A 21,439-nucleotide genomic window follows, 5' to 3' on the forward strand; every position below is an offset into this window, starting at 1 on the left:
ATTCTTAGTTTTCTAAACCTGTTTGTCAACAGAGGCAGTGAGTTTTGCACTTTTTTTTTTTTTTTTTTTTTTTTTTTTTTTTTTTTTTTTTTTTTTTTTTTTTAAATTTTAGATATCACCGAAGTAATTTTAGCACAGAACAGGTCTTTACCGGACTTGTTTTCTTCCACTTTCATATTCTCTTCCACACACTCGTATAAGATAAAAGATGGTATCCCGACCCCCTGCCCAGTCCAAATGAGATGAACCATTCCCATTTCGTCCGCACCAGAAGTAATACCAGGGCATGGGTTGTCATCTAACTGCATCAATGGAAGGCAAGCTGTCCTGAAGGGGACCCAGACGGACTACATATCAACCAGGTCACGAACACTGCAAGGGTAATCCCCAGGCCTTGCCTATTTCTTATCTACATTAATGACTTTCTTGCGCTTGTGTCTTGTCACAAAACTTTTTTTTCCGTAGACCCCATCATCAAGGCTCTTTGCTTCTTGTGACGACCTGGAGACAAAATCTTGAAGATTTAGACCGATGGACTTTCTTGGAAAGCATCCAAACAACTTGCCTTCTACCACCGGAGATGGAGAATAACTAAATGTCCTGCATCACATAAAAAAAGAAGAGTCTTTATGTCATAATTTAAATGCCGTGGTTATGAGGACAGTACTGGGTTTGTAGTGTTTTCAATCAACGAGTTGGAGAGTGATTTGTGGAGAACTACTGCTGCTCCTGTGGTCTTTGTAGTTTTCTGTTTCTTATCAAAATGAAACAACCACATAACTGAACAAGAAGTCCCCTTGTAAACATACCCATTATGTGCATGTCCATGCATGCTAAATACACACACAAATGTGCGTGTGCGTGCGTACACACACACACACACACACAGTGACACACACAAAACACATACAAAACACGCACACACGCACACACACACACACACTCACCACATTTTCAGACATGCATATGCCAGTGCCCTGAACTTGAAGCAGTCTGTTGATACATGCACAGGAAGCAAGATAAGAAAAATAACACGACGCAATGGCAATGTGGTCTGTGTCGCAGACTGACAGCTGGGGGTCACCACTTCTAGCCCCATCAAAGGTGGGACGACAGAACGACACAGTCGAGGGTCGTATGTCTTTCAGCATGTCGCTCGAATTTCCTCACCAACACTTCTAGTGTCTGTGAATAACTTGAGTCTAGTTGATGCTGGGATATGGTATGAAAGGAATCAGAGAGTAAAACTTATCACATAATCCCAGATGTATGCAGATCTCCATAGCAGCATCAGCAGCAGCATCATTATCATCATTCACCATCAGTATAAAGGAAAATGATTCTGTGGCCTTTCATATGACAGATGATGGAACAACAAAACAACAATGAAAGGATATAGCTCTGTTATAGAATAGTTTATTACATAATAATCCTCATGTATAATTCATTACAAGCATGAATTAAAAATCTAAAAGAAAAAATAATTAAAATGTTCCAAAGCTGGTGATTGACCACACATGGACATGATTTCACATACAAATCAAAGGATGCAGCAGTACCAATGTCAATAAAATCAGAAAAATTAAAGAAGGCTGGATGCATAAAAAAAAAACCAACAAATGGGACAGATCTGTCAAAATAAAAAAGAAACGGATGAAAAATAAGCACTGGTGCAAAGGGTTTCCTTTCAGCACAGAAACAGCTTTTTTCATTTCTCACTGATGATTTCTCAAATCAGTTTTTTAACAGGGCAGTGTGATGGAGCAGGCAACAAAATCAAAAGGTACATGAGCTCAGGCAGCATAGGGGATCTCAAAAACACTTCCAAAAACACAAATTCTAAATAATCTTTGAAAATTATCAATATTTTTAAAAACTTCAAACATTCAAGCACATGTTTATTCATATTTCTGCCTTCAGCAAAACAGGTTCCAAATATTTTATATTTGTAACAGTTCTATATAATTTTGCAACTAATATTGGGTATATTTCTTTGATTTATTTTCATTCTCTAACCAAAATATCAGCTACATGAAGAGTCCTGAAACTATACCAGATACCAGACAATTACATGTATAAGACAGATCACACACACAAAATGATAAATGCATTGAGCATCCCACATAATGAATCGATACATTTTCAATATACCAAGTTGTAAATAATACATTGTGTAAAGATGTTTTATATCAGTCATATTTGCATAGTCAGTAATAGCTGAAAGACACAGTGTTTATATATATATCAATTAAGTCATTTTCAAGATCATCTGAGAGAAAAGACTGTTGTATCATTTCAGCAATAGATTCAGCAAATCTACTTTTAAGATATTTCTCTACTTGCTTTGCATACCATAATGAACATATGAGCAGTTCAAACAGTACATATGTCAACATGTGTAAATAATCAGCTCAGCTTCCAATGCTTTTCCTATTGTTGATCATGTTACGTTTGAAACAGATATCTGAGTAAGTTATTCCACACAAAAGTGTGTATAACTCAGGACATGTCAGACAGAATCGTACTATGAGCAGAACAAGTTGCAATGAAAGTGTGAAAAGATCATATGCTTCAGCTTTTCTGTTTTTTAGATATCAACACAATGTGCACAATAGATGGATGACAAACATCAATGAAAAAATAGCAGACTCTCTTAACCATGAAACTGGTTTTCCTTTGTTAACTAGGTCACCAGGTTCTGTTGTTTGCTGTTTTGTTACCATAAAAATTTTGACTTTAAATATTCCTATCACCGGGAAAACCTTTTTTTTTAAAATTGTTTTATGCCCATTCCGTAAACAACAGAAAAAAAAAACCAAAATGAATCCAACAACCTGTGAAATATATTATCATATTCATTTCATTCCACAGCTGGAGAAAGAAAGGTGGGACTATTCAGACTTGTTAACGTCTGGTCTTCTGTAGTGTATACATACGCTTCATGCTAAAATCTCTGAAACTCTCATTCTCATCCAGAGGGAGGGATAAACTGGGTGAAAGGAAAGTGAACCTGAGCACTTGTGATTTACCTTACATATCCATCTCCAAAAATTCTTCACCAAAAGCCAGGAGCAAACCCAGTTATCCATCATAAACAATATATCACCACCGGTGATTTGTCACAGCTGTACTGATCATATTCAAATAAATGAATGTCAGAATGACAAGAAATATTTCTGTATTTTGCATTTGCCACAGAAAGTAAAGTGTCACAGGAAGCAGATGCTGTTGAGAAAACAAAGAGCATTGCCACGTGTTTGAAAAATACTTCATATAGACTGATTAAAAAAAAAAAAACACCATGGACTGTTTACTGAAATCTGTAAGCAACAGAAAAATTGTAGCTTGTAGGTATGTGCAAGTTTTCAATAGGATTTTACTGAGGGTGAAAAATCCATAAACAATCAGCAGAACAATCATTATTCAAAACCTTGGGAATACAAGTCTTTAAAAAAAAAAAAAACATTGGCTGCTTTTAGCAAAAAAGAAAAATAATTACAGAATACAGGATTACAGCTGTGACCTACGACACATTAAGAAATGAAAAGAGTTACCACAAAGGAGTTCAAAGTTGTGATTCATATAGTATCAACAATCTAATAATGCCTATTTCTGTGATTAAAAGAAAAAACAAGGAAAACATTTTGAAGTATAACCAATGCTTTAAAATTTCACATCACAAAAAACGTACAACTGCTAAAACAGAAATCTTAATAAAAAGAAATCAACTGACAAAGGGTGTATACACAGTTAAGACATGGAAGAAACAAAAAAGCGTTTGTTTTCAGATTCTTTTCATCATCCTGTAAGATCCATTAAGCTCACTGCACAGGACAAATACCATCTTCAATTCAAGTTACATGAATTTGCCGAAAGCTTTCATGTTCTGTACTGCAGACTGAGTGAAGTTGAAATAGTAGTTTTGGTAGAAGGTACCATCAGTGAAGAAGACAGGATTAAAATTATCAATGAGAGCTGCCGTCTCTGCCTCCACTGACGGAAATCGGTGAGAGCTCTTGCGGGCTGAAAAATAAAAGTGACAATTTTATATTGTGCCAGAATATTGTTTATGATTTATTCTGTGGTCCATAGCCAACTATGACCAACATTACTAAGAACCACCAGTGCAGGATTGCCAAAGTGATTTAAAAAGTGACATAATTATGGACACAAAAACAAGATTGTGACTGAAAATGAAGGTACAGGTCTCTAAATACATGATGGTCTGGTGTTAACTGATTAAATACATCTCTATCTCATACTACACCCCAAACAAAAAATAAATATATACAGAGAGAGAGACAGACAGACAGACAGAGACATATATAGATATATATGAGAGAGAGACAGGGATGCAACAATATTTCAGTTACCACTGTTGTTCACAAACCAGGCATGTTATGCTGAAAGCAACACAGTGGTGAATCAGATGCCTCAATTCTCTGACTTTTTCTGACAGGCAAAATGACAGCAAGATTCCAGTCAACTTTCTCACATAAAACTGTCATTTTCAAACACTAGTAAACAGTACAGTGATGGAGAATTATCAAAACACTATTTTTTCTCTAATAATAATAATAATGGTATTTGTATAGCGCTGAATCTTGTGCAGAGACAAATCAAAGCGCATTTGCACCAGTTATTCACACGCATGCATAACTCTAAAACTACATTATCATCAATATTATCCACTTCTATAATCATTTTGGAGAGATCCACTGATTTATGCCCTGAATCCATCATTTATGAAAACTACTCTTCATTCAGGAACTCTTCCCAGCATGAACAACAAACTGCTGAATAAAGACTGATTTCAGTGATGCTGACAATTATGCTGGTTATGGGCACACAACCTAAAGGCAATCACATCCATATGCCAGAACTGTCTACATGTTGGGATACATCTGAACTGAAGGCTGAATATGATAGACTGTAGCAGTAGACAACTGGCAGAGACCATACATTGTGTGAGTGGTCATCAGTCTGTGGCAAGGTAATGTGTGTGTGTGTGTGTGTGTTGGAGCTCATGTACGTTTATATGTATTTGACTGTGTTGTCATATCTGTGAAACTGCATGTTTGGTGCATTTCTGTTATGCATGTGTGGGTGTATGTGTGAATGTGTGTCTTCATGTTTTACATTTATCCGCTTATTTATCACCATTGTTGTCTTATTTATTTATTTATTTATGTTTTATTATTATCATTTTATTAGTATTACTAATATTATTACTACTACCTTTTTCTATATTATAATTATTATTTATTTATTTATTTATGCAAGCTTATCTATTATTTATTCCCCCGGTTTTTTGGGGGTTTTTTTTTGTTGTTTTTTGTTGTTTTTTTTCTCAAGGCCTGACTAAGCGCGTTGGGTTACGCTGCTGGTCAGGCATCTGCTTGGCAGATGTGGTGTAGCGTATATGGTTTTGTCCGAACGCAGTGACGCCTCCTTGAGCTACTGATACTGATACTGATACAGTCAGGATGCACAGATAATTTCCAATCAGATTGATAAAGACATATTGTATTGTATCGTATCGTATTGTATCGTGTTGTATCACATCATATCACACTGTATCACATTGTGACGTTTTGTTTCGTATCGTATTGTATCATATCTTATCGTATTATATCATATCATATTATTGTGTATTGTAGCATATCATATCATATCACATTGTATCGTATCGTATCGTATCACGTTGTATCACATCATATCACACTGTATCACATTGTGACGTTTTGTTTCGTATCGTATTGTATCATATCTTATCGTATTATATCATATCATATTATTGTGTATTGTAGCGTATCGTATCATATCACATTGTATCGTATCGTATCATATCATATTGTATTGTATTGTACTGTATTGTATTGAATGGTATGGTATGGTACTGTATCGTATCATATCGTATTGTAGTGTACTGTATTGTATTGTATTGTATTGTATTGTACTGTATTGTATTGTATGGTACGGTATGGTAGGTATGGCATCGTACTGTATTGTATCATATCGTATTGTACTGTAGTAGTGAGCAGGTAACACCACTCACCTTCACCAACCAAGAAGTTGGCAAAATGCTGAGCCACTCGCACTGCATGCTCACTGTGGTTGATCACGTAATGAGGGTTCCAGTTAAAAGCATTCTTTTCTGGGTGCCACTGGACTCCATAGATAGGGTAGCGGAAAGCTGGATAATGCAAAGTAATGGAGAAAACTGTACTTGAACAGGACAGGAGCATGTGCATATAATGATACGTAAGTGATATATCATGAACAGACTCTAACACATTTGAAATACAGAACAATTTGTGAAGGAAAAAAGGGAGGGACATAGATTTTTAAAAGACACAGCAATATATATATGTGTGTGTGTGTGGAGAGAGAGAGAGAGACAGAGAGAGAGAGAGAGAGAGAGACTCGCTGGTGATGATAATACTCTTTTCATATTACAGGAAACAGATGAAAGCACACTAAATAAGAAAATAGAAGAAATATAGAAAAAATGTTTCGGTGAAGCCTTTTTCTCTAACTATCTAGAGTTCACTTTTCTTCCCAATCCAGATTATTCACCCCATTACTATTTTTCCTCTTCCGCTCTCGCTCTCTCTCTCTTTCAAGATGCTAACTTTTTTAGGCTTCTCTGTGAAGGCTTCTCCCTTGCCTCAAAGAGTCAGTTTTAACTAATAAGTCTGATGCTTGTAAACCAGTTGTTTGTTTCTTTTTAATTCAAGATAAGAAATTATATACACTAAATATTCATGTCATCTTTTGTTTCATGCAGTCTTTTGTTTCATGTAGTCTTTTGTCTATTCTTACTTGAAAAAAAAAAGGCAATTAAGCAGAAAAATTGAACCTGTTTTGAGTTGTATTTCCCAAGAAAGCTGCAGCCAAATACTTTATAATTAATAGATCATATAGTTGAAAAAAACAACAAGCAGCATTCAGACACATACAAAAAAGAACGGAAATGAGCCTAATACCAACCTTCAAACGTTGACACAAACTTCTTGCCTTTTCTCCCAACATTTGTTGAAAGAATGCGGTAGAACTTTCTGAGTGCTGTGGTTTTATCAAACACCTGAAAATGAAGTTGTAAGATTAAGAAAATGTGACTGAGAAAATGAACCAAACAAAAATCTGCTTATCACTTTACAAATGGTGAACAGGATTTGCATTAGCATCTTCAGCTTTTTGTGCATGAAGTTGAATCACACACACACACACACACACACACACACACACACACGTACACACACACACACACACACAATCACACAGAACCTGTTTGACTCACCTACATACACCTCCTATGCATGCATTCTTTCTTATATTTTACACGTGTAAATACACACACACATGTAATCCTGGTTCTTCTGTTCTTGTGACGTCAGGCAAATGCAAATGAATATATATATATGAATTATCACATGCTTTACCACAACACATTTACACAGCTCAAAACAGAAACTAAAGAGGGAACTACTGGCATGCCCCAGCCAAAATGGGAGGGTCATTTTCCAGTAAGGTAACATTCTGTAGGGAGAAACGGAAGAAGTGGATTTCGTCCTTGCTTGTTTGTGCCAGATATGTACGTTGACAATAAGTTGCTGCTCCGTCTGTGCATCAGATTCACTGATAATGCAACCTAAACAGACAAACTGTTGTCATCTGAAGTCCATCCCTCCATCCAACCCACTTGCTTTTATTCTTATTTACTTGTTGCTTTGTGAGTGTGTTGCATTCACTGAGTGTGTTCTGGTCTGTAATTTGCAGTGGTGTGCAAGGAAGAGTGAATGAACACGACAACAATATCCCTTGGCTCTGATTTAACATTGGTGCAATAAACTCTTTGTTCTGTTTCAGGATAATCTGAGTATCCCACCTTACCCATAAAAAAGGCATAACTGTACAGACAAGCAGGTCTGCATATATATAAGATATACATATGTCTGTTTGTTATGGTCCAAATCATACTCACATCAACCAGCATGCCGTACTGGTGTTCGTTCTGTGTGACTGGCTCATTCGTCAGGTAGTTCAGCACGTCCTGTGGAATCTGCCCCATCATTCGACTGTGTCTGAATCCTGCTCACACAAACAAGTACCGAGCAGTTATATAATTCAGTTTCAGCTTCAAGGATAAATCAGAGCATATGGATCCATATACGCTACAAAACATCTGCTTTAAAATAAAATTAATATAAAATATATATATAAAAAAAAAAGAAGTAGATAAAATCATCTCAATCCAGCCAACTGCAATAATTTGAAGAAGAACACAAGCCTCTCTGGATTCCATCGTCATGTCCGACAGATGAGTAGGCATGCAGATCACCTGCTGACGTGGGGCCTCATGTGGGAATGAGGACCAGTTCTTGAGGCACAGGGTTATCCACAGACACTGCATGGAATGGAGTCCTGCAAGGGTGGGCCCCGTTTTTTTTGTTTGTTTTTTTGACTGACTGAAACCATTTATTGTCAGATTAACTGTTTGTTGTACTGACATTTTTCGCAACCATTTGAATAAAATATTAACTGGGCAACCAAAAGGAAATTCTGATTTGAGGGGAAAAAAAAAAGTATGATTTAAAAAGAACATATTTAACAAATCAATTTACTAAATTTCATTAATATCATTATTATCTCAAAAAATATTCTAACACACACACATACTCACATACGTGTCTCCCCCATGCATGCACACAAACGCCCATTATAATTCCCCCACCTCATTCCCCTGCCCACTCAATCACACACACACTCACACTCACACTGTCTCTCACTCTTTCTCATTAAATTAAGGTTTCGTAATGTAATCAAGACAACATATTACATGTTAGGGTCGAACAGTTCCACTAATTAGAATAATGGGAACTTTGCTCTACAAGTAAATCTGATGCTATCACCCAAAACGAAACACTACTTTGGATTATATAAAACAGAGGGGAACCTCTGCAGCATATTTAAAAAAAAAAAAAAATGAAGGGGGATGAAACAAATTAGAAAAACCTACCAACTGGATGGCTTTTAATTAGGTCAACTGCGGTTTTTGTCAGAGACCAACCATTTTCTTTGCTAGTGGGTCCCATTTTCTCAATTCCTCTTTTCCTGGATTGAGGTTGCTCTGTTGTGCTTGAATGTCTTTGTGTCCTGGGTACACTGTTGCTTACACTGTGTTCTTACAAGAGCAACATCTTCCCTGGAAGCAGTGTCGATTTTGCAGCTTCTGAGGTTGGCCTTCAAGGTGCCTTTGTATCTCTTGAGAGGCTTTCCTTGATCACGTTGTCCTTCCTTCAGTTGTCCATAGAGCAGCACCTTTGGAATTCTGCTGTCCTCCATACTGACATGTCCTGTCCATCAGAGCTGGCTTTTGATGAGTATACACTCAATACAAGTACTGGCAGTATTAACCCCATAAATGCCAAAACATTTTGACAAATGGGCATTGTTATGCACCAGAGTATAGTCACTGAACTTTGTTTTTTTGTGAATCTTTATCAAAGTTTACATGATCAATGTTAACATGTTAAGCTTTGACTGGATAAAACAAAATAAAAAACAACAAACAAAAAATTTAATGAAAACATTTTTTCATGAAAACTTTGTTAACTTTGTTAACTAACTTAGAAATCAAAATATACAAAATTGCAGAGGAAACAAATGCAAAAAAGAAAAACAGATACAGAAAACAAAGACATGATAGAAATCGCACACATCTGCACAAATACCATATACCAATAATCTTTTATTGCCAATAATTAGTGAGAAGGAGGAGTGTAGGGGTGGGGGTGGGGGTGAGTTAACACAAGTAACTGATATGTATTGCCCTGCATCAGTCATAAAGTCCTGAAACTTGCACCTCAAAACCGAAAAAATATTGGAAGGGAAGTAACAGCAATAACACAGAACACTTTTGTTAGAATTTGTATCAGTATAAGGTTGATTCCCTTACACAGTGCAACGCATATGAGCAATAAACATTCTTTGCAAGTCTTTAGTACCCAACATGGCCTTCATAATGCTGTGCACCAAACAGTATGAGAATTCATGAGGTTAAACACACACCCTCTCTAATCCTCTCAGTAGTTCCAAATACATGCTCTCCTCTCTCTCTTACACTTTCAGCATTATTGTATGTAGTAACTTGATTGTCATAATTATGTGATGCTTCAGTTTGGTCAGAAGCCCTGTATGTTCATGAGCTAAAGTTAAACTTCCACGACTGAAACTGATACGTATAATCTGTCAGCCTGAGCCACTCTCTTGTCCAACACAATGAGAGATCAGACAGTGAGGTAACAGCTTTCCATCCTGCATGTCACACACGTGGATGAGGTCTGCCTAGTCTTCATGTCTGCTTTCTATTTTTCTTCTGTCTACAGTATCTCTTCTCCTCTCTAAGCCTTAAGTCCTACTCTTCCCTGTCAACTTTCAGACCTTTAGTGCGTGTGTACACATTTCCACACTCAATCACACGCACACACGCATGCACACTCACACACACTCACACACACACACACACACCACATACATACACTATCACAAGCTGGGGGATCTGTCAATGCTGGCTTCACAATGAAGAAAAAATATCAATCACATGATTCTTTATATTAGTATATATGCATACAATATCCAAGACCAAATCTTTTGAAAATAGACCAGTCCTCTGCTCCCCCCCCCCTCTCTCTCTCTCTCTCCTGACAGACACTTGCATCCTGCTTTATAAAGATCTGTTCACTGTTTTTAAAAACATATAAATAAATAAATAATAAAGCAAATAAATAAACAAACAAACAAACAAACACAAAAAACAAGCAATTAACAAATATGAACTGAAACAACTGCTCACTGACCAGGAGCAAAATCAAGAGGCAGGGTGATGTTTTCGGCATCCGTTTTCTGCAGCAGATTCTTCCCTGCTGTGATGGTGTTGAGCAGTTCAAAGCCCAGGCACGTGCCCCACAGCGGAAAAACCTCTCCCGACCCATCGAACGCCTGGCAACACCAGTGACCAATGAAAGTGTCAGACCAAAAAGCATTCCGGTCAGTCTGTGTGTTGGACAGTGAGGTGCACAAGAAAGATGATTGTATAAAACGCATCATCGTAAATCCTTGAAGTATATAACAGTATTCTGAAGTGTGGCAGAACTGCACAAATGCTACAAGCGGCGCTTTACTTGGAGGCAAGCTGCTCTGGTGTTTTTCTCCTTTTTTTTTTTTTTTTTTTTTCACTTGGCCATTAGGAAAAAAAATAATTGTCCTGAAGATAATAAAGTATTCTGTATTCATTTTTTTCTAATGACAAATAACAAATACATAAATACATATTAATATTTGAAAAACAGAAACATTCGGCTGTATATATATATATAAAAAAAATATTCAGCATGTACACACATTTCTAATAATCATACGCATATTATGTGTATACATGTGTGCCCATAAACCCCAACAAACCTACTAACATATGTGTATACATGTGTGCCCATAAACCCCAACAAATCTACTAACATATGTATATACATGTGTGCCCATAAACCCCAACAAACCTAACATATCTGTATACATGTGTGCCCATAAACCCCAACAACCAACTAACATATGTGTATACATGTGTGTCCATAAACCCCAACAAATCTACTACCATATGTGTATACATGTGTGCCCATAAACCCCAACAAACCTACTAATATATGGACATAACAAACATTGCTTTATACCTGCAGGTATACATACACTTCTTTTTTTTTTTTTTTAAAGCAGAAATAATTCTTTTAAGATATCAATTATAACAATAATAATACCAACAAAAACAATAATAAAAAAAATTACAAAAAAAAAGAGCAGAATACAATGGAGTATCCTTTCTTCTGTTGATCTCCTACAGTCTATGGATAACACTTGAACAGCTGTGAGCGTTACATGACATGGGTCCATGTTGCTGCACAGTCCAAGCAGGAAACTGGTGAAGGGAAATGACTCCGGTACAAGCTGTTTCAAAAGCAGCTGTGCATCCAAGTTACCTCCCATGGTTTCAAGTGCCACATTACCTCCTTGTTCCTCACATCATCAACAATCTCTGGCAAAATACTGTGCCTATTCATGTAACAATGATGATAGCACAGTTCTCTTGCTGTGCATGAGAGAGACAGAGAAGGAAGAAAATGATAGCGATTAGATTTGTATCTAGTAATAAAATCAACAGACCCAACTATGCTGTCTTATATTTACCAACGATATGCTTATAGCATGCAAGACCCCTGTAAGTAGTTGGGGAAAAAATATATATAAAAAACAAAACAAACTCTGTTGTCATAAACATTTGTGACACAATTCATGAAGTTGTTTTTTTGGGGGGTTTTTCTCTTCAGACTCATGACGATGTAGATTTCTGGACAAATACAGCTGTGCAACTGACTCAGATCTGTGTTGCTGATTCTTCACACAAACCAGTTGTCGGGCAAGAGAGAAGACTATGTGCCAGACCCGAAACAGTGCTGCAGACACTCTGCCAGCCTGTGAGCAGGTAACTAACCTGCAAAGTCAGATTGTAGAGGATGCGACCGGTGCGAGCGTACTGACTTTCCGTCAAACTGACCCCTCCTCCAGGAAACAGTACACTGCCAGCAGAATCAATGTCATGTTGCTGATAACATATAAAGACCATATGTGTGTGTGTGTGTGTGTGTGTGTGTGTGTGTGTGACACACAGAGAGACAGAATGTGTGTGCATATACCTGACTGGGATTTGATATTTAAAGGAAGGTGTGGGGGGGGGGGGGGGGGTGGAATGTCAATTTCAAGTTTCTTAGGTATAACAGATTTACTGGTACATAAAACCAACAATATTTGCTTTGTTGGACTTGAAGAAAGAAACACATTTTTTCAAAATGAAGAAAACTGTATCTGTTTATTATAAAAGGTTGAAAATCAAAATCAGAAGAAATTGTCTTTTTTAAAGAAAGAGGAAAAATTAATGAAATTTTGCATTTAAATACCTCAACAATTACAACAAAACAAATCAACAGCAAAACAGAATATGACAAAAAGAGAGAGAGAAAAAGAAAGAAACTAATGCCCTTTTCACATTGCAAGGCTTGATAAAACAATCAATGTAAATAAAAGTTCTTTTTCACTGTTTTAGTTTCATAATTCAAAAATGAAATATTCAGAACAAAAGACCAACAACAAAAAATGCAAATAAGTGTGCTTTAAATACAAAGACAAATGCCAAAACCTACCCATTCAGTTTAGAGAAGAGGTCAGTATAGTAATCATCTGGCTCACCAGCCCTGAAACAAATAAAATCGGAGATTGTGATGGTCTTCACACATGAAAGGGAAAAGGGTATGAAGCAGTCACACATCATACAGCAAATTGCTAAATGTATTGCGAAACCCATCCCCAAAATACAAATGTATATATGTATTCATCACATGACATTCTTTCTCTCTTAGTATTACATAGCATACTAGAGCCAAAAGATAAATTTCTGTGAGTATGCATACAATAAAACTGTATATTATGTTATCCTAAAATAATAAACCAAAGGCTAACCATATGCAGCTGCTATGAACATTGTTTTTCACAAATGCCACAGGTGTAACACACAATCTAGTATGCATTCATGACTGTCTAAAAGCCATCCAATAGCATCTGATAGTGAGAGGACTGAGCTCAGTTTTCAGTAATCTTATGCACAAAACTAGCATTGGTTTCTGATACTTCATTTCTAAAATCACTAATAAACATGGTCTCCAACCTGACAGGTACCACCCTGGCACCTGCTTGCTGCAGGTACTTGACGTAGGTGGCTGGAATGTAGGTTTCCCCATGGGGGTTGCCCTTCGCTGTCTCCTGGGCAGCAATGCCTGTCAGTCCGAACATGGGACACACAGAACTTCACAAAACAGTCTGGTAAAACATTACTTCTCCATGCTATCCACGACTGATGTTCTTTTGTGTGTATGTGCGTGTGAGTGTGGAACATTACTTCTCCATGCCATCCATTACTGATGTTCTTTTGTGTGTGTGTGCGTGTGTGTGTGTGGGGGGGGGAGGGGCAGGGGGGGGGTGTCTGTGTGTGCGTGCGTGCGCATGTGCATGCATGTGTGCGTTCATGTGTGTGCGCGTGCATGTGTGTGTGTGTGTGTGTGTGTGTGCATGTTCAAATGATGAAGTTGTGACGTGTCAGCAAATCTTTTTTTGACATGGTTGTGCAGCATGTCACTGAGCTAGTTTTGACTTATGTTGTATGCGACATCTTACTGTTCTTTTCGTAATCTGTATCCACCTAAGACTCTGTGACTCTTCATTTCTCTAACTGAGATAATATAGAGATATTGAATCTGGTAGATCTACTAGATAGGGATCCCAAAAGGCTCACAAATGAACATCTGTTAATGGGCACAGCATTGTATGTTGAAAGTTGAAAGTGGAATGGTGTGGTGTGCCCAGGGTGGCATGAGGCAATGCACAACATCCAGATGCAAAAGCTTATAATTATTCTGGATGTACTGCCTTGGACAAGTAATGTTAATTTAAGGGAAATGAATAAGCTGACACCCTTGCTGGGGGTTCCCCTTCAACCAGGATGTTTCTTCTTCCTTGTTCACATAACCTTTACACCTTGCCCCCCCCCCCCCCCCCTTCCCCCTCACCCCTCTCTCTCTCTTCATCCCTCTCTCTGACTGCCTGTCTATTCAGATACTACATATTTACAGTGTATGTTTCTCATTTTCTGGGTCTGTCTATCTATCCATCTATATATGTCTATCTCAGTTTCTGTCTACCTGTTTGTCTGTCTCCCTATCAAGTCTGGATCTCTTTCTTTCCTCATTTTTTGGATGTTTTTTTTTTTTAACTGTCAGAACCCCCTTTATATAGGTATCAGAATGTCGAAATTTCCTTGTACATCATTTTCTCATACATCAATATCTTTTTTCCATGCTCTTATTAGGCCATTTTGCTTTTGAATTTGAATGAGTGTCAGTGTACCACACACACACACACACACACACACAGTGGCGCACACACACACACAGTGACACACACACACACACACACACACACACACACACACACACACACACACACACACCTCTGAGCTACATCAGCTTTAAAGCCACTCTTTCCATGTCTCAGTTTTCTTCAAACTGTTAAATTCATGTGACATGTTCCATTCTATCATTCGAATCGAAAACATTGACTGAATATGCACTTGTGTGCTATTTCTTTCATTGCCCTGTTCAATAACTGCATGAATTTAGGCATTGGCTTGAGGCAGAATGATCAGACTTTGTGTTGTTCTGTGGATGCAATGACTATGCTGGGGTTTTTTTTGTGTGTTTTTTTTTTTTTTTTTTTTGGGGGGGGGTTGTTTTTGTTTTTTTGTTTTTTGTTGTTTGTTTTTTTTTGGTTTTTTTGCAAAATTAATGTGTCATCAATTTCTCGTTTAGAGATAATAAAGCATTCTCGTATAATCTTTTATAAAACTAGCAGTCACTAGAAGTGGACGCGTTAATCAATTTCCTGGTCAGTGTGAACCATCATCACATGACATACTGCAAGCCGAACAACGATTATTTGGCCAAAGACTAAACGATACTAGTCTGTACGTACCAATTATGGGCCTGTCGTTAACAACTGAAAACCTGGAAACCAGCTGCGGTCCTCGACCTTGCAAAGGCGTTGATCTACACAGCGTCAAGAAAAAGAACACAATCACACAGATTCCTCGTGCACCCATTTTCACGTGTCGTCAAAGTGAAAAGTGAAACAAAGGGTCGAAAACCAAACTACACAAAGGGAAGTTACTATCAAGTCCCAGTTGTTGCTCTCGTTGTCCTCGTTGTGACTTGGAAATGACCAAACCAGGGCATGTGTGTGTGTGTGGAGGGGGGGGGGGGGATTCGCAATCTGTGTGTGTGTGTGTGTGTGTGTGTGTGTGTGTGTGTGTTGGTTTCCCAAAAATTTGACACTGCATCAGTGAGTCAGTCTGGTTTCGCTTCCGGCTAAATCTGTGTGTGTGTGTGTGTGTGTGTCTGTCTCTCTGCAGTGTCTCGTGTCTGTCTGTCTGTCTGTCTGTCTGTCCGAGTCACATGATTTTTCCGCCGGATATTTTTGGGGTGTGCGTCAGTTTGACCCCGACTGTGGACTACTTACCCCGAAAATAGACACTAAATTCTAGTTTCTATGCCTCGAATTACCCAAAAGTATGAACGGTGTCATACTATGACCACCAGGACAGCAGAGAGGAAGCAACTGCTTCCCGGCTATCTGGGCTAGTGATGAAAGTGGAAAGTGTCTCAATTGTATGCACTCTCTAAACCAAGAGGGTTTTAGGACAGTCAGCGATGGGATGGCTCCCAACCAAAGGCTGCAGTACAGCAAAGAGCCAGCGCAATCTATCCTTCTAGTTTGGGAGTTATAGTTCTCGGTTCAGGTTCACAAAATACCGAAGCTATGTTATGTTGCAGTGAGTGGACGGAGACACCATTAATCATACAGCTCTCACTTAGCTGCTGACGTAACTGTCAGCTTAAACACACACACACACACACACACACACACACACACACACACACATGTCATGACTACTTTCACAATTTACGGTCTTTTGTGAAGGACTATGAGTCCCAGAGTAAAAGGCAAGACAACGCTAGCTCTTAGAGCTGCAGCCTTGGGGGCCTTTGCGAACCATTTCAACACCGACTGTCTTAAAACCGTCTTGGCCGAGAGAGTCAGGGTGTAACTTGGGCAAGGCACTCTCCACGAAAGTCAAATCATAGCCCAGATGTTGGGACAGAGGGTCACGTTTAGGACAGTCGGCGTTGGAATGGTTCCCAAAGGCCACCTAGCCCCCAACTTAAGGCTGCAGCATTAAGAGCCAGTGCAGTCTTGCCTCCTAGTTTGAGAGTCATTGTCAAAGACTAAGCTGTAAAAGTAGTGACGGCATGAGATATGGGTTGGGAAAAGGGGTGGATTTTTCCGGCGTCTAAAATCACGATTGTGGATGGAAAATAACGAACGGACATTCATGCTTTAATCACTCGTGCCGGTCCCACTATGACCACCAGAACAACAGAGGAGGCAACTGCTGTACCAACTATCTGGGCTCAGTAGAATTTGATTATAGTGAAGAGGGTCTTGCCCAAGTTACAACCCTCGCTCAGTCTCTCGGCCAAGAGGGTTTTAGGACAGTCGGCGTTGGGATGGTTCCCAAAGGCCAACTAGCCCCCAAGGCTGCAGCAGTAAGAGCCGGTGCAGTCTTGCCTCCTAGTTCGAGAGTCATAGTTCATAAAAGACTAAGCTGTGCATGACTTCCCATTTCCTTGGAGGAGACATTCATCAAGAAGTTCTCACTTTGCAGCTGTTGGCTCTATTTTTAAGCTTATGTCTATCTGTGATATAACGCTGAGCGTTGGGCCAAACATTTTCATACATACATACATACATATATTCATACATACATACATACATAGACCTACTGACGTAGGTATCCTATATCAGTCCTCAGTGGCACACACGCGCGCGCACACACACATTCACACTGACACACACGCACTGACACGCACATACTGATACGCACGCGCACACTAGTGACTTGAACTGAACACAGACATATTCACACACACACACACACACACACACACACACACACACACACACACACACACACACACACACACACACACACACACACATTCTCAAACCCGTTTCTACAGGTGTCATGACAACACTGACTTCATGAGAGGATTTCTCCAGGGGGTAGCGGTCAACCCGAAAACAAGTTGATCCCTAATCAAACAGTGCCCAGTGTAGATCCCTTAAGTCTGAACCCATGGGTCGGACTGCAGGCTTGTGGGAGGGATTTACAACAACAACAGTACGATGATGAATTATCCTGATTGCTTTCAACAGTTCTCGTAACCGCTGAATCCAAAACAACATACATTGCAACGGGTCTCGCCATTTGTATGGACTGCCTGTGTTGGAGTATGTTTTTGTTTTGTTTTTTTCTCCTGTTCGTTCTGTTCTTGGAAGGTGTGATTGTTTCGTGTTCAAGAAGACTTTGGACAGGTGAGATGGAAAAATGGTGTTTTCATACATGTCGATCCGTTATTCGGATTTGGGATTCTTTGTCAAAATATATGGGGATCCGTGAAAATCGGCTTAGCGTGATGCTTTGCTATACCCCCAGGCCCCCCTCTGGGCCCTCGATCGCTCTTCTCTCCCTCATGTTTCCTCTTAACACCACTCCCTTCCCTCCTCCTCTCTCTCTGTCTCTGTCTCTGTGTCTCTCTCTGTCTCTATGTGTCTCTATCTGTCTCAGTCTCTGTCTCTGTCTCTCTCTCTCTCGCTCTCTCTCCCTCCGTATTTCTCTCTCTGTCTCTGTCTCTCTCTGTCTCTCTGTCTCTGTCTCTGTCTCTCTCTCTCTCTCTTCGTATTTCTCTCTCTCTCTCTCTCTCTCTCTCTCTCTCTCTCTCTCTCGCTCTCTCTCTTTCCGTATTTCTCTCTCCCTCTCTCTCTCTCTCTCTCAGTCTCTCGCTCTCTCTCTCTCTCTCTCTCTCTCTCTCTCTCTCTCTGTACGTGCCTCTCTTAATCTGTCTGTATATTTCTTTCTGTATCTGTATCTGTTACTCACACACACACACACAACCCCCCACACCCCCACCCCCCGGCCACCACAACTTTCCACTCACACGCACACACTGCACCACACCTCTCTACTCTCTCATCCCGCAAACCCCATCCCCCTTACCACTCCTTACCCCACTCACACACGCGTGCATCCTAACACACACACACACACACACACACACACACACACACACACACACACACACACACACACACACACACACACACACACACACACACACACACACACACACACACACACACACACACACACACACACACACACACACACACACTACACAAACGCGTGCGATCTCCCAGCCTGCTCGGGAGTCCTGCCCAAGAAATTCAGAAGCCCACTTGCACAGAATCACGCAGGCACTCTCCCAAGAGGGCCGCCGACGCGGGGTCTTTAATGACGGAAAGGTGGAAACTAGCGAAGATCGAGTGGCCTAATCTGAAAAGCCGGCGATCGGAGACGCCTGATTACAACAGAATCAATGTAAGCAGATTTAACGCCTTGACCGGTGGCACGTTTGATATAATTTCTGTGCGTTTGGGGAAGAGAGAGAAGAGAGAGAGGAGGGGGGGGGGGGGGGGGGGCCGAGGGGGGGACGAATAACTTATCTATTTCAAGCCAAGTTCCTTTATGAAGAGACATGCAAACAGACGTTAGTACGGATATGATGTGTGATTTTTTTTTTTTTTTTCTATTCATGAGATCTGAAGACAAAATAGCAGAAAAAAAGTCAAAATAAATATTCTGCACGTGGATTCAGCAACACGTGGACACAATGTCATGTGTCGAATCAACAATACAGGGGCAACAGGGATGTGTGGATTCAACAATAGTAGGGACACAAAGATGTGATGATTCAACAATACGGAGGTAGAAGGAAAATCGATTCAATATTACAAGCGCACAGAGATATGTGGATTCAATATTACAAAGGCATATGTATGTGTGGATTCAATACTACAAGAGCGCAGGGATGTGTGGATTCAATATTACAAGGGCACAATGATATGTGGAGCCAATATTACAAGGGCACAAGGATATGTGGAGTCAATAAGACAGGAACACAGGGACATGTGGAGTCAATTATATAAGGGCGAGGTGATATGTGAATTCAACAATACAGGAACTCGAGGATTGTGTGGATTCAACTTCAATACGGAGGAACAAGCACATGTAGATTCAACAACGCAGGGACACAGGGATATGTAGATTCAACAATAAAGAGACAAAGGGATATGTAGATTCAACAATGCAGGGACACAGGAATATGTCACAGATTCAACAATGCAGGGATACAGGGATATGTAGATTCAACAACGTAGGGACACAGGGATATGTAGATTCAGCAATGTAGGGACACATGGATACGTAGATTCAACAATAAAGGGACACAGGGATATGTGGATTCAGCAATGCAAGGATACAGGGATATGTAGATTCGACAACGCAGGGACACAGGGATATGTAGATTCAACAATGCAGGGACACGGGGATATGTAGATTCAACAATGCAGGGACACAGGGGTATGTGCATTCAACAACACAGGAACACAGGAATATGTGGATTCAACAATACAAGGACACGTGGATATGTGGATTTAACAATAAAGAGGAATATGTGCATTCAACAATGCAGGGACACAGGGATAAGTGCATTCAACAATACAGGAACACAGGGATATGTGCAATCAACAATAAAGGGACACATGGATATGTAGATTCAACAATGCAGGGATACAGGGATATATGGATTCAACAATGCAGGGATACAGGGATATGTAGATTCAACAATGCAGGGACACAGGGCTATGTAAAATCAATAATACAGGGACACAGGGATATGTGCATTTAACAATAAAAGGACACGGGGATATGTGCATTCAACAATAAAGGCACACGGGGATATGTGCATTCAACAATAAAGGGACACGGGGATATGTAGATTCAACAATACAGGGACACAGGGATATGTAGATTCAACAATGCAGGGACACAGGGATATGTAGATTCAACAATACAGGGACACAGGGATATGTAGATTCAACAATGCAGGGACACAGGGATATGTGCATTCAACAATAAAGGGACACAGGGATATGTGCATTCAACAATAAAGGGACACAGGGATATGTGCATTCAACAATAAAGGGACACAGGGATATGTGCATTCAACAATAAAGGGACACAGGGATATGTGCATTCAACAATAAAGGGACACAGGGATATGTGCATCCAACAATAAAGGGATACAGGGATATGTGCATTCAACAATAAAGGGACACAGGGATATGTGCATTCAACAATAAAGGGACACAGGGATATGTGCATTCAACAATAAAGGGACACAGGGATATGTGCATTCAACAATACATGGACACATGTAAAAGTGGATTCAACAATACAGGGACACAGGGATGTGGATTCAACAATGCAGGGACACAGGGATATGTGGATTCATCAATGCATGACAGGGACAAATATATGTGATGATTCAACAATACAGGACACAAAGATATGTGGATTCAACAATACAAGGGTACTGGAATATGTCCACTCAACAATAACTGTGGAGTATGTATAACTGTGGATCAAAACTATCCGAAATAATGTAATGTTTTTAAACACGTCTTTCATTTAGTTGTGCCTTTGGACATGGTTTTCTTTTTTTTTTAGATAGAGAGAGAAGGGGAGAGAGAGAGTTTCCAGAGTGAGAGGATGTATTTCAGGGCTATACCGCTTGGGGAGTTTGTTTTTGTTTTTCGTTTCTTT

The 21,439-nt window shown here is 39.5% G+C and overlaps 1 protein-coding gene across 1 annotated transcript; it reads right to left on the bottom strand.

The window, feature by feature from the left end:
- Nucleotides 1-1,399: 1,399 nt before the first annotated feature.
- Nucleotides 1,400-15,861, bottom strand: LOC143281726 (gamma-glutamyl hydrolase-like). Its single transcript, XM_076587001.1, has 9 exons — nucleotides 15,631-15,861; nucleotides 13,772-13,880; nucleotides 13,251-13,301; nucleotides 12,545-12,629; nucleotides 10,863-11,004; nucleotides 7,988-8,094; nucleotides 6,994-7,087; nucleotides 6,059-6,196; nucleotides 1,400-4,023 (listed from the first exon to the last, which is right to left on the bottom strand). The coding sequence occupies exons 1-9, from the start codon at nucleotides 15,755-15,757 to the stop codon at nucleotides 3,857-3,859; spliced, it is 1,020 nt and encodes a 339-aa protein (XP_076443116.1). The 5' UTR covers nucleotides 15,758-15,861; the 3' UTR covers nucleotides 1,400-3,856.
- Nucleotides 15,862-21,439: the final 5,578 nt, after the last annotated feature.

The sequence above is a fragment of the Babylonia areolata genome, chromosome 1 (assembly GCF_041734735.1).
Source record: "Babylonia areolata isolate BAREFJ2019XMU chromosome 1, ASM4173473v1, whole genome shotgun sequence".
Taxonomy (NCBI): domain Eukaryota; kingdom Metazoa; phylum Mollusca; class Gastropoda; order Neogastropoda; family Buccinidae; genus Babylonia; species Babylonia areolata.

Excerpts from the sequence above, each read along its gene's own strand:
- LOC143281726 (XM_076587001.1), bottom strand. The coding sequence starts at position 15,757 with ATGGGTGCACGAGGAATCTGTGTGATTGTGTTCTTTTTCTTGACGCTG. Across the intron at positions 13,302-13,771 it reads GCCAGGGTGGTACCTGTCAG|GGCTGGTGAGCCAGATGATT; the intron begins GTTGGAGACCAT and ends TATTTGTTTCAG. Across the intron at positions 4,024-6,058 it reads CAACTTCTTGGTTGGTGAAG|CCCGCAAGAGCTCTCACCGA; the intron begins GTGAGTGGTGTT and ends TTTATTTTTCAG.